Source organism: Nicotiana sylvestris, chromosome 1 (assembly GCF_000393655.2).
Source record: "Nicotiana sylvestris chromosome 1, ASM39365v2, whole genome shotgun sequence".
Lineage (NCBI taxonomy): Eukaryota > Viridiplantae > Streptophyta > Magnoliopsida > Solanales > Solanaceae > Nicotiana > Nicotiana sylvestris.
Window position 1 is genome coordinate 112,099,972 of NC_091057.1, and position 12,690 is coordinate 112,112,661.

General features: G+C 37.8%; 2 protein-coding genes across 3 annotated transcripts; one reads left to right on the plus strand and one right to left on the minus strand.

The window, feature by feature from the left end:
* Positions 1 to 2,247: 2,247 nt before the first annotated feature.
* On the minus strand, positions 2,248 to 3,664 carry LOC104242417 (chlorophyll a-b binding protein CP24 10A, chloroplastic). The gene is made up of 2 exons (XM_009797464.2): positions 3,170 to 3,664; positions 2,248 to 2,969 (listed from the first exon to the last, which is right to left on the minus strand). The coding sequence occupies exons 1-2, from the start codon at positions 3,388 to 3,390 to the stop codon at positions 2,420 to 2,422; spliced, it is 771 nt and encodes a 256-aa protein (XP_009795766.1). The 5' UTR covers positions 3,391 to 3,664; the 3' UTR covers positions 2,248 to 2,419.
* Positions 3,665 to 5,730: 2,066 nt separating this feature from the next.
* LOC104242415 (probable protein phosphatase 2C 62) lies at positions 5,731 to 12,026 on the plus strand. 2 transcript variants are annotated; one of them, XM_070166947.1, is made up of 10 exons: positions 5,731 to 6,077; positions 6,215 to 7,464; positions 8,100 to 8,227; positions 8,581 to 8,647; positions 8,935 to 9,022; positions 9,208 to 9,377; positions 9,914 to 10,057; positions 10,179 to 10,307; positions 11,016 to 11,172; positions 11,898 to 12,026. In XM_070166947.1, the coding sequence occupies exons 1-10, from the start codon at positions 5,870 to 5,872 to the stop codon at positions 11,924 to 11,926; spliced, it is 2,370 nt and encodes a 789-aa protein (XP_070023048.1). In that variant the 5' UTR covers positions 5,731 to 5,869; the 3' UTR covers positions 11,927 to 12,026. The 2 variants fall into 2 exon arrangements, with proteins under 2 accessions (XP_070023048.1, XP_009795764.1); XM_009797462.2 differs by lacking the exon at positions 11,898 to 12,026 and having other exon boundaries at positions 5,763 to 6,077; positions 11,016 to 11,350.
* The last annotated feature ends 664 nt before the right edge of the window (positions 12,027 to 12,690 follow it).

Below are 12,690 nucleotides of genomic sequence, written 5' to 3' on the forward strand. Positions count from 1 at the left end.
ACTGTCCGCCAAGTATATTCGTTGTTCAACTTCTTCAGTTATTCAAGTGTCGCACCATACTTCTCTTCAAGTCGCAACTCCCACTTGAACGGTCGCCTAAAATCCTAAACTATGATGCCATCTCATCTATGGCTGTATCACATCTATCTTCTCCACTCTCAGTTATCAAAAGGGCTTTGAGAATTCCTCCCTTCCTTTGCCCAGTGGTAGAATATGATGCCAAAAACTGAAACCCCAATTGAATTGAGTAATGTATTAATCCATTTATTTGCTTTTTTTTTCCCTTCATACGCACGCTCTTTAGCTCCTTCAAATGTTTGCAATTTTGATTTGCTTATTAGGGTACCCAGCATTTCCTAGTGTGATGGAAGTATTCAGATTCCGAGATTTTGCCCCCATCGGTTTGCATTTGTTATCTGTTTGTAAAAATGTGCTTAATTTGTTTCATTATTGACTTGAAATGACAAATTAGTTAATGTTGGAATGAAATGGACTCGAATAGAGTTGAATGGATATGTAGGACTTCTATACCCGCCCCAACTAGTTCGGGATTGAGGTGTAGTTGATTTTTTCTTCTAACTACATATTTCAAGACTAAAAAGGAAAGATTGACATAAGGCATAGTTGGTTGATTCATTTGTTTCAGCAATGTGATTGATTTACTGATGAGGGCTGCATTATTTTCAGTTTACCTGTTTGTTCTAGTGGGTAGAGTGATTGAATAGAATCCGGGGTGTCACCTATGGCTATAATGAATATGACTATCAATAATAACTTCTTTCTTGGGCATTTCCCTGAGCTATCATGCGCGGTGTTCTCATGGTTGAGGTATGTATATGACTTGTTTCTTCATTCCATGACTGATACTGAATGTGCATTTCTGTTGGTTCAGTGGTCTTGTCTTGTTGAGTGTGGCATGTTTAGAGTTCCTCTTTTTAAAATCGAAGTAATTGGATAAATTTGGTGTCTTATTACCAACTTCAGATTTTAAGGCCAATGCTAATTTAATTGATGATAGTTCTGAACTTTCTTCAATGAGTGTTGCTTCATGTCGTTATCGAACAGATAGGTGAAGTCCTTAATTTTTACGAGTTACTCTTACCCAAGCTGGTGGCTCGGTTATGAATGTAACCTGAAGGGTCGGGCTCCAGAGTGAACTTCTTCTTAGCTGGAAAGACAAAGTAAGGTGGTTCAGGAAGCCAGTGATGGCCTATGTTGCGAGGACTCTCCAAAATGTTGCCGCACCCGTGTCGGATCCTCCAAAAATGTACTACTTTTGGAGTATTCGACACACACCTGACGACATTTTCGGAGAGTCCGAACAACATAAGTGGTGGCTGGAAATACCTTGGTAATGAGAATGACACTGATCTTGAAAAGGAACATATTTCTATGACTAAAAATAGATGTTTATATAATCTTTACTTTTGGTGTAAAAGCAATCTGTTAGTGAATCTTGATCAGTATATGGATTTTCTGGATTTATTAGGAAGAAGGATGTAGTAGTTTGCTTCTTTTTGGCTTCTGTCTGAGTGATGTACTAGTTCGTACCATCTTGGTACCTTAGCAATAAAATCTTAACCTTATAAAAAAAATGAGAATGGCACTGATCAAGCTGCAAAAATGGTTTGGAATAATAAAGATGGAAGGAAAGGCATATCTAGTAGGGGATGTGGTTTGTGAGGGTGAGTTCTTGATGGCTACAAGCAGCGAGTAAATATGTGCAGCTACAAGTCCGTTGCTAGGCAACTTTCTGGCACCTTGATCAGTTTTCTCCCTCCATCTTGCCCCACAACCCATTTATGTTAAACTAAGGAATCTAATAAAATGATCATCTGATGAGTAGTTCTATGAGCTTTTGGTTTCTGTCCTTGCCAAAGCTAAACGAAATGGTTTGTTACATTCAGGATGAATGCGTATTTCCTATATCTGTGAGCAAAGGTCTCTTTGTCCTTCTGTGCATTTTTATGACAATTCTAATTCTTGTTGTATGAGATATTGCTCTTGTAACCCCAGAAGGCTGCAGCTCACTGACAATGCTGCCTTCCTGGTTGAATTATGTTGTTGTGAAGGTTTTTGCCGCATTTTGATCAAATTATCAATTGAAACTGCAGACTATGCTCATTCTTGAACTAGGTTCTTCAGATGTTAAGTCAGGATTCTTGAATCATTTGATTGGAATTTTTACTACCATGTCTCTGCCTCTGTATTGTTACAATTGTTATACTGTAATACTTGGGCCAGAGCAATCTTAAATGTTTTCTTGAAGTATATAATTATGTAAGATGATAAACTGTCTCAAGGGAAGAATTTAAACTTTCTCAAGGGGAAAAGCTTGGAGAGACAAATCCAAGCTTTGGTTTCTTCTTTCTACATCCAGTGACTCTTTACAATGAAATGTTTAATAATACGAAATCCCTTACAAACCAAGAGCTCCAAGGGGTGTCTTCCCTTGCCCGGCCTCAAAGTAGAAAATTAACATGGCTAACATAGCAAGTCTAGCATGCTTGATCTCAGCAACCTTTAGTCTCTCAAGCTTCTCTGTGTCGGGGATATAAACACCGTCCTGAAGTGTACCAGCTAAGCCCAAGGGATCGAAGAATTTGCCACCAGGGTAACCTTGTTCTCCAGTGAAGTTGGCAAAGTTTTCGGCAGTCTTGGACCATGGAGTGGCCCATTCTACTGACTGAGACTCAGGGTTGAAGAAGTCCACCCACCTTTTGCTCTCAACCCACCCCATGAGGAGAAGCTGAGTACCAAGAAGTGAGCCAAAAGAGAAAGGTGCAATAGCACCGGGGTCAGCACCAGCCTCGAACCACGGAATGCCACTCCAGGCTTGACCAACAAAGATGCCCAATACTGCAGCCATTGCCCATCTGCCGTGAATGAGCTCTGCTTCTCTGTACCATTTCAAGAATGCAGGGTCCTTTCCAAGACCAAGTGGGTCAAAACCATAGTCACCAGGGAGCCTGCAAGTTCAAATACGGTTAAGCCTTTGCAAAAGAATGAAACTGGGGGGGGGGGGGGGGGAGGATATTAGTAGAGATTCAGGCAGAGCAAATTCAGGGTTCAAGCTTTCTACTCGAAGCATATATACATGTTGCACTAATTTTAAATCCTTGATTCATCTCTACGGAGTTGAGGGTCGGGAGATATAAGGTGAACTTACGAGCCATCGAGCCACTCGGGGTCAACAAAATTGCCACCACCTTTAACACCAGGAAGCCAAGATTTCTTAGGAGCAGCAGCCACCACAATGAACCTCTTGGGAGTGGCAAGACCACCAACTCTGGCGGCAACTGGAGCACCCAACAAGGCCTGACTTTTCTTGCCACCAGTCAAGAAAGAGGAGCTCAAGCCATTCAGCAATGCAGCAGATGTTGTAGCCATGCCTATTTCTTATGTGTAGAATAGAATGACAGTAGTAAGCTACAATGCAATGTTGTGGATGGTTGTTTCTACTTTGGAAGAAAGAAGTGAGATTCCTGGTTATAAGAGTATGAGATCAAAAGGGGACGTTGAAAGGAGCCAAGTAGGATGGATGAAATCTGCAGATGAAATCAGAGATCTCTGGTGGATAGATTTCGGACCAATGAGGTGTTGGGTTACATCTCTATTTCCCTTTTTGTACCATCCACGTGGACACTTCTTCTCCTTTAGTTTTGATTCTTTGTCTGCACTGCCCCTCTTTCCAACCTCTCAAATGCCTGGACAACAGATAATCTCGTTCTTGTTTGTTGCGACAAATGTTGTTCATAAGTTGTGTTTATTATAAGATATTGAACATCATAGCTTCCACTTAGTTCTTTAGCTAATGTGAAAGTTGCTTATGGTTAATATAAGCACTAGTACTTTAAATTTGTGAACAACAGCCATAGTTTTCATAATTAGTGTCTCTACACATAGTAACATTACTCATGACGACACTTGAAAAATGTAACCCATGAACTTACCACCTAGAAAGTCTTGGGGCAACTCAATTAAGTGCTAGTAATTCTAAGAGAGAAGGATGTGATTGTATACTCCTCACTTTTACTTGTATATTCTGTTTTTTTTTTTTTTTAAAGAATATTTAACACCTACAACACTTCAATCCCAAGTATAGCTGAATTTGACTTCATATTCATATATTGAAAAGAATGTCTGCGAATAATAATCAAATGTGAATCCGCCCAAAAATAGAGCTAACATATACACACATATAGTGTATCACCAAAAATATTTAGTATATCGGCTGGTAACCCTGCATAAAAAAAATTAATATGGTATACACATATAGTATATCGGCAGGTAACTCTTCATAAAATGAGGAATTTGTAATCTTGAAATGAAGACGGATTATTGACTATAACAAATAGTACAAGTGACTGAATAATGTGAAAATTATTTATACTGTCAGTGTGTGTAAGTTAAACATACTAAAACATACTCCTAGTAAATTCCATATTGTACCAAAAATGGATGGAAGAAAAGAAAGAGATACTTCACAATTTTCAGGGGCATTTTCATTTATACCCGCTTTTTGTGTCACGTTTTAACTTGTGCCCGCTTTGCAAAAAGAATTGCAAGCGTACTCGCTTTTTCGCATAACTTCAGTACACGGGGCTGAAGTAGCAAAGGCAATCATGCAAAACTTCAGCATTCTAGTAGCTGGGTCTGAAGTTCAGCTCTAGAGCTAAAGTGTTTGTTTTGGAACTGGGAAACTTCAGTTCTAGAGCTGAAGTTTTTGTGTTGGAACTGGGAAACTTCAGCTCTAGAGCTGAAGTTTTTGTGTTGGAACTGGAAACTTCAGCTCTAGAGCTGAAGTTTTTGTGTTGTAACTGGAAACTTCAGCTCTCTGTGTTGTAACTGGGAGATCTTGTTCCTTGCTAAATGAAGTGACAGATCTTCGTCCACTGACATCCAGAGATGGTTTTCTACCAATCATTTATAGTACATGTTACTTAAAAAAAAAACGAAGACGCTGGAAAGATGACTGCAGTTCCTCTGTTGATGCCTCCCAAGTTCTAAGTAAGGAAAAAGTCTTTCCTTCTTTTCAAATTAAGCATTGAATATAAGAAAGCAATTCTTTCTTTTCTTGTAAATCAATGGGATAAAATGAAGCTTTCTCTTGAACAAATATACCAACTCTGAAAATGTAAAATCATCTCCTATTAATCTTTCTGTGCCTTTTCACTGTAGCTTCCAAGAATGAATTTTGTGATATATTAGTTAGAGAATATAGCACTCCCTCTTGTCTCATTTTGCTCGACCTGGCTTGGGTTTCACAAAGTTTGTGCAGAAATGTTTGAATAGAAGTAATTGCCTTACAAAAATGCTTTCCAACAGTGAGCACTCCAAATCAAACCCTACTGGTAACTTAAACTTTTTTCTAAGATTAATTTGTTATAAATTTGGAGCAGAAGTACAACTGCCGAACTGTTCAATTAAAAAAAATTGACCTTATAACTAAAGCAGTGTTGCTTCTGGAGATAAATACCAATTTGTTTTGTAACTTGAAGAAGAAAACAAAGGAGGAGAAGAGGAGGAGAAAGAGGGCTGAAGTTATTTAAAAAGTGGGTACAAGTTAAAAAAATTTAAAAAAAATAGGTATAGGTTAAATGGGGGCGACCAAATAGGACCGGGCAATTTTTTCCAATTTTCACAATGCAATAGCAAAGATCTCCTTTGGGTGTGCGGCCCATATAGCAACTGAGAATCTATTTGAGAGTTTCTAAGGAAGCCCAAGGGCATTTCCCGGGTAAAAACAGAAACAGAAAATAACGATCATCATCTGTACCCAGAAAAGACACCAGCCTCTGTCCACAAAAAAACAACTCCTCGCTTAACTAAATTAATCTTAGATGTAAGAGCATTTGTTCTTGTAGTTATGGCTGATCCTCTGTGCAAATTCCCTGATGCTCGCTGTATGACAGGTTCTCAATTCTTCGCCACCTATTTTTCTACTCAAAAGTCATTCCGACTTGTTTCCCTTCACAACCCAACTCTAGTCAGAAGAAGGAGAAGAACAAAACCACTTCACATTGCTTTTTGCTCCACACCCACTTCTCCAAATCTTGATGTCATCGCCACCCATGGTATGTTTATTTACCTATAATCCTTCCTAACCTTTTATTCTTATACATTATTTTTTGATAAAGATAAGTTCTTTGTGTTACATTTGAGGTTTATTGCTTTTTCAAATTTGTGGGGTTTTGATGTTTTGTTGTGGCAGAGCATTCGGATGGAAGTCTACTGTTTCGGTTCGGGGACCCAAGTGAGCTTGCAAAAGAGGATGAATTGGAGGAACCCCTTTTGGGGGTTGAAGAGGTGGAAAGGGATAGTGAGGAGGAGGAGGAGGAATTTAGTGTAGTGAAAGTTATGGATGGTGATAATGAGAGAGAAGTCATTGTCAAGAATGTAGAGAGAAAAGCCAAGGGTCAGTCTGTGACTGTTGCTATTGATGCTGGAGTCTCTGAATCAGTAGTAACTAACAACACAAGGAGTGGTTTTGTGGAAAGAGAGACTGGATTGAGTGATAATTTAGTCGAAGAATCCACATATGAAATTGGTTTAATTTCACCTGTAGGAATTCAAGATCAATCTGTAGCTGAAGTCCATGTTGAAAATGCTGGACTTGTTGAGGAGATTTTGGAAAAGCAAGATGATAGTGAAACTTCAATTCCACCAACAGAGAATGGTTTTCCTTCTTTGGAAGTTGAAGAAGAAATGAAGGGTCAGTCAACTGAGGAATCATTTAACGAGATTTTGGAAAAGAAAGATGATAGTGAAGCTTCAATTCCACCACCAGAGAATTCCTTTCCTTCTTTGGAAGTTGAGGAAGAAATGAAGGGTCAATCGAGTGAGAAGCAATCATTTGAAGAAGTGGATGATGAAAAATCACCTTTTGTAGGTTCACCTGCAGCAATGCCTGAATATTCTGACCCGCTTAACGCTGAAGAAATTGAAGAATCTGAGGGAGAAGGTTCAGGTCAATTGATAGAGAATTGCAGTGACAAGGATCACGGTGTTGATTCAATTGGCTTGATGGAAAATGGTGCTGCTTCAACTGAAGTTCACGCAGTGGACATTGATAGTGAAACTGCCCAACAGATAGAACAAATATCTGAAAATGTTGATCCTATAATGGAAGAGCCCGCGGAGAGTGTTAGTGAGGAAATTAATCTGGGGAATACTGAAACTGTTGTTGAAGAAATTAGTCCAGAGATTCATTTGTCTATGGATGCTGAAGACCAGAGTGCCCAAGTCCTTAATTTGGAGAATGATGATCAAACCGAGCTGACTAATTTCTCTGCAGATGCTGAGGATCAGGCTTCCCAAAATGGTACTTTCAAGGATAGTGATGAAGCTAATGTGATTGTAGTAATGCCTCCTTCTCCTAAGCAGGAGGCTGAACCAGTTCTTGATCAGGAAGTTGATCACAACCTAATATCGGAGTCCAATGAAGGTGAAAATCCATTACCGGTGAGTTCTATCTACCTATCATAAGATTTGATATGGTAAATTATGTGTGCATTATAGTGCTCTGCTTGCTCCTTCTTCCTGTATTTTGTAATCTTATCTTGGATCGCATGAAACCACCCAAACTGATTAGTTAGGACTCATGGTCAGTAATATGTGTATCAAATATTATTTGGCTGATGTAGTAATTGTCTATTAGGTAATAAGCATTCAATATAGAAAGCTGTATATTGTGGAATATGTGGCTATTACCACATTTTGAAGCAGCATATTCATTACATTCCTATTTATTCTAGTTATGGATGTGATATGCTCCTTTGCGAGATTCCTTTCTGAGTTTAACTACCATAAGACTGATCTTCAAGCACAACTAGATATGGTAAACTTGTATTTAATGCTACTACAGGTTTTTTCGCATGCAGCATTTAACAAACAGGCTCTTGAGAACTTTATTATTTCCCCAGTGCAATGATGATTTAAGTATCACAAAATACATGTTCCGCAACGCAATGATGATTCAAGCCATCTTGTGCTACTTTAACATTAATCACTGTCCTATAATTTTGTTTGAGAGCAAAATGAACTAATTCTTCCAGCAAACTGCAGCTATTATTTATTCTATTCTATGGTTTTCTCAGCCAGAAGAAAATCTGCCTAACTTATCCGTGGAAGCAGAAAAAGAAGAAAATGCAGAAAACAGTGAGGTGGGGGAAATATCTGGTTATGAAGTGGTTGAGGATAGATCTTCAGAAGTCATAGGCAGCAGGTATCTTGCTAATATATTGGATATTATTTTTCTTGGATATAACATGTATACATATTCTAAATTCTCTAGATGCATATGTCACTAAACTCATTAAATACTTGTGATGTTAGAGTTATTCTGTGTACGTTTTACCGATGCCACTTTAGTACTATAGTTGTGCTCTTCTAGAGCAACTCACATGTTAAATCCCTAACAAACCCCCTTTTGAATACAAATGCTGTACCTGTTAATACGTTTGAATCTTATACTTTAGGGGTCAATACATCATAAAAAATTAGCAAGGTAATGTCCTTAAATTTACTTTGAATGAGTAGCAATGCATCTAATGTCCAATGATCTCTCATTTTCAACAGCAAGGAAGCTATACCAGCTGAATTAATTCTGTCTTCTGGTGCTACTTTGCTGGAATATCCATCCAAGGTATTTCAGATATATGCCTTTCTTATAATTTTCACTTTCTGAAGTTAAAAGTGACCACTTAGTCATGAGGTTGCATTTAGTTTTATGGTATTTCTACTATTAAGATGCATAAAAATGTAGTTCAGCTTTTAATATATACAAAGATTTGAAATTTCAAACAAAGTTAATGTTTATTCATTAAAATTGATTTTGGATATATGTCAGAAGATATTGGTTATTCTTCTTTTTGTAGTCAATAAGCATCATGATTTTATGAGTAAGTAATTCGAAAAAAATAAATTAACCAGGCATTGACAGGTGGACATGAAGCATATTTTGTTGCTTGTGGAAAGTGGCTAGGTGTAGCCGATGGAGTTGGTTCCTGGTCCTTGGAAGGTAATTGCTCTCTAACTCTGTTTTCTATCATACATGGCACTTGTATTCCTTGAGGTTCAGTCTGGAATTCATGAATTAGGTTCCATGGAATTTTAAAAGTTTATATTTTCCAACTTGATGATGATTAATTCCCGAAGCATTTTAGTATATGTCGATTTTAAGAGAATGTGCCTTTTGTTACTCAGGGAGTGATCCAGGAGTATATGCCAAGGAACTCATGCAAAATGGTGAATCCATTGTTTCTCAGTGCGACAATGATATACTAAATGATCCGAAGCAAGTCCTTAATCTGAGCGTCTCAAAAACAGATTCTCCTGGATCTTCAACAGCTTTGATTGCTCATTTCGATGGAAAGGTATATTCATTGCCAAATTAATTGTCTGTCTTCTGCTACACAACGCTGACTATTTATGATACCTTCCTGGAAACGAAAAAATGCACCCTCAGCTCACACACACCTATATATTTGCATCTTCATAGTGGATTGGCATATGACTGAATTAAGCCAAAGTAGCACTTTGAACTCTTTATAGTATCATGTTCTTTCCTTTCTATAGCTTTCGTCGTCAACAAGTCATAAAGAAAAATCCCAGTTTGTTCTGCAGTAACAGCCAGCATCATTTAACTTTAATGGGTTTCTTTCTTTTAAATCGAAAATTTGATCTGAAAGATATCATTAGCATATGTGTGCAATTACAAGCAAGATAAGATTACCAGGAAGTTTGTAATGCTATACAGTGAGAAACCTTTGCTAAAGGATATTGATTGCTGACATGTTAGTGGAATAGTCTTCCAGTCCGTCAATGTGCTTATACACCTGAAAAAATCATGACGAGTATTTACGTATATTCACACATGAACTTGTTTTGAAATGTAATTTATTGTTAACAGGATCTTCATGTGGCTAATGTTGGCGACTCTGGATTTATCATAGTAAGGAATGGCAGCGTTTATAGGAAGTCATCACCCATGCTTCATGAATTCAATTTGCCCATACAAATTGAAAAAGGTGATGATCCATCTCAACTTCTGGAGGTATGTATGTGCATAGATTTAATGAGGCCATCTATCTCAGATATGTTTCTTTAGCCCCTTTCGCCCAAGCTTGTCATTCAGAAATTACTCCATTTCTTATGTGTTGCACTCTTTGCTTCAGGAATACAAGATAGAGTTAGATGAGGGTGACGTCATTGTCACTGCAACAGATGCGCTATTTGACAACTTATATGATCAAGAAATAGTGTCAATCGTCTCAAAGTTATTGGCAGCTGACAAAAGACCTCAGGTGCTTATGCTATTTTGCTTATATTTTATTTTATTTTCTTATTTTCTGGGTGTTAAACAAAGGGAATAACTTGTTCCTAGAGAAATAATGAATGCAGTTCCAGAATCAATAGAATAAGGCTGGTTAGTGGCCCTCTATTTACATAGTGAAGAAAGGCTAAGGCTCTAGGTCGAATGCATGACTTGTGTCTCTTTTTCCATTTATAAAAGTAAAATGAATCTATGCTCCTTGGCCTATAGTAAGTGAATGAAAGGGTATGGTTCTTCCTCCTGTGCCATAGGAAGGGTATTAAAGAGGTTCGAGGGATATCTGAGCTTCAGGGTTCCGCTTCGATAATGTTATTATAAAGCTGTTCCCTCTTCTTTTGTTGGCTAGATGGCCAAGAAGTGCATTGTTGGATTTGAGTTGGAACTTAAGACCATAAGCTCTAGATATGGGGGTTCCCACTATAGCCAAACACAAGGAGAAGATACTTTTTTGCTGGAAAAGATTGTCTTAGTTCCTAGTAAATTGTGTAGCGAGTGCTTCGAGTTTGGACACTTATGTCACAACATGGAGAAGCACTAACCTCACCTAGGTTATGCAAATAGCCCAGCTCATCTCTGACCTGCAAGCTTCCAGATTCAGCTTAGCCACAGAGGAGTACTCCTCCAACATTTACCCTCTAATTTAACCACATTTCTAGTATGTAATTGCAATCTTCTTCAGGAAATTGCGGAGGTTTTGGCGACAAGGGTACACGAAGTGGGTAGTTCTGCTTCAGGGAGAAGTCCATTTGCTGATGCAGCTCAGGCAGCCGGTTATGTTGGGTATACTGGTGGAAAGCGCGACGATGTAGCTGTCATTGTATCAGTAGTTCAAAAAGGTAATCAGGTCAAATGACAACTAGTATTGCAATCTGATTCCATGTTATTCTTCCCTTCATCTTTGTAAGCAGTTTTGATGTCTCGAAGTGAGTGACTGTAACATCTATGTTTGATGGGGTTCACTTTCTTCTTGAAATATATATATTTATGGCATCTGAGTGCTATGCCTATACTATCCATGACTGCTTCTGATTGATTTTAATCATCTATGCACTTGAGAATTTCCCTTTCCGTTTATTTTTATATATAATTCTGGTGTCACAACCAGCTTGCACGCGACTAGACATGTATTGGACTACTCAAATCACCTAGTGCTTCTATGTTGTGTTCGATTTCCCTTTCAACTCTCTCTCTCTCTCATTTTCATTCAACGTGCTTATCTAGTGTCTGGATCAGGGGCAAAGTTATGTTGGCCCAAGGTGGTCAATTGAAAATTATACTATGTATAAGGTAAAATATTACTTGTTAATGATTAAAAAATAGACTTCGAACACCCTGCATAACTCACTGGCAAAGGGTGTTCAAATATTGAATTTCCTAGCTTCGCCACTGGTCTGGATCAACATACTTTTTCATCCGAATTCAATGTCATTGTGTTTGTGTGGTCGTCAAAAGTCAATCCAGCTATTAATCGGAACCAAATTATACCATAAATGAATGAATGTATGTTTGAATATAATGTTTATATATTCAAAACTTACATCACGAATATTATAAGTTGCAGGTTTGGAAAGACGCATTTGGAAATCCTAGTAAAAGACCACTCAATTAAAGAGGCCATGCCAAAGCCTGAGGCATGCTTGTGATATGATTGGAATATAAGTTGGATTGGTCACGATAACCTCAAAGTCACCTTTTGATATATATTGGAAAATCTTCTATGGTATACTTTTTTGGAATATGGTTTATCTCAAACATGTGTGGACCAAATCCTTTTTTGGAATTAAAAAAATGATTTCCTAACCCCGTAAAGATTACAAAAAAGTGTGCTGCTTTAGATCCCATGTGAAAGTCTTTTATCTGGGACTGCAAAAGTCCAACCTACAAGAATACTTCTTGTTTATGCTTCACTCTTAAGCTTATTTTAATTTTCCTTGTGAAGGACATAGTAGACGGAGCATGATTGAATTTGGATTTATAAGGAGATCATGGGCACGTCAACTCATGGTCTTTTTCCAAAATTAGATATTTTATGTATATATTTTTTAAAATTGGTGTAATATTAACGGTTGGCACCAGGCTCTAAGAAAGTTGAATGGTACACTGGGTTAAAAATTGAGTTATTTATCAAAAGGGATTAATAATACTTTATTTCTCCTTTTTTAGTAGTGCACTCATGTACTAAAAGTTCTAGATCCGCCTATGAACCATCGTTAGAGGAAAGAACTTGTATTACAAGGATTCAGAAAATGTAAATCTGGCAATTCCTACCAGGGTGGTGAGTCAGCTTTCTTCAGGAAATATGAATACTTTATGGTAGGGACAAGAAATTTCTTGGCGTTGAATTGGGTCAGGAA

What these genes read in the sequence shown, in the direction of transcription:
- LOC104242417 (XM_009797464.2), bottom strand. Translation starts at nt 3,390, where the DNA reads ATGGCTACAACATCTGCTGCATTGCTGAATGGCTTGAGCTCCTCTTTC. An exon ending in CCCGAGTGGCTCGATGGCTC is followed by an intron (nt 2,970 to 3,169) that starts GTAAGTTCACCT and finishes TTGAACTTGCAG; the next exon opens with GCTCCCTGGTGACTATGGTT.
- LOC104242415 (XM_070166947.1), top strand. Translation starts at nt 5,870, where the DNA reads ATGGCTGATCCTCTGTGCAAATTCCCTGATGCTCGCTGTATGACAGGT. An exon ending in TGATGTCATCGCCACCCATG is followed by an intron (nt 6,078 to 6,214) that starts GTATGTTTATTT and finishes TTGTTGTGGCAG; the next exon opens with AGCATTCGGATGGAAGTCTA. An exon ending in ATCCATCTCAACTTCTGGAG is followed by an intron (nt 10,058 to 10,178) that starts GTATGTATGTGC and finishes TCTTTGCTTCAG; the next exon opens with GAATACAAGATAGAGTTAGA.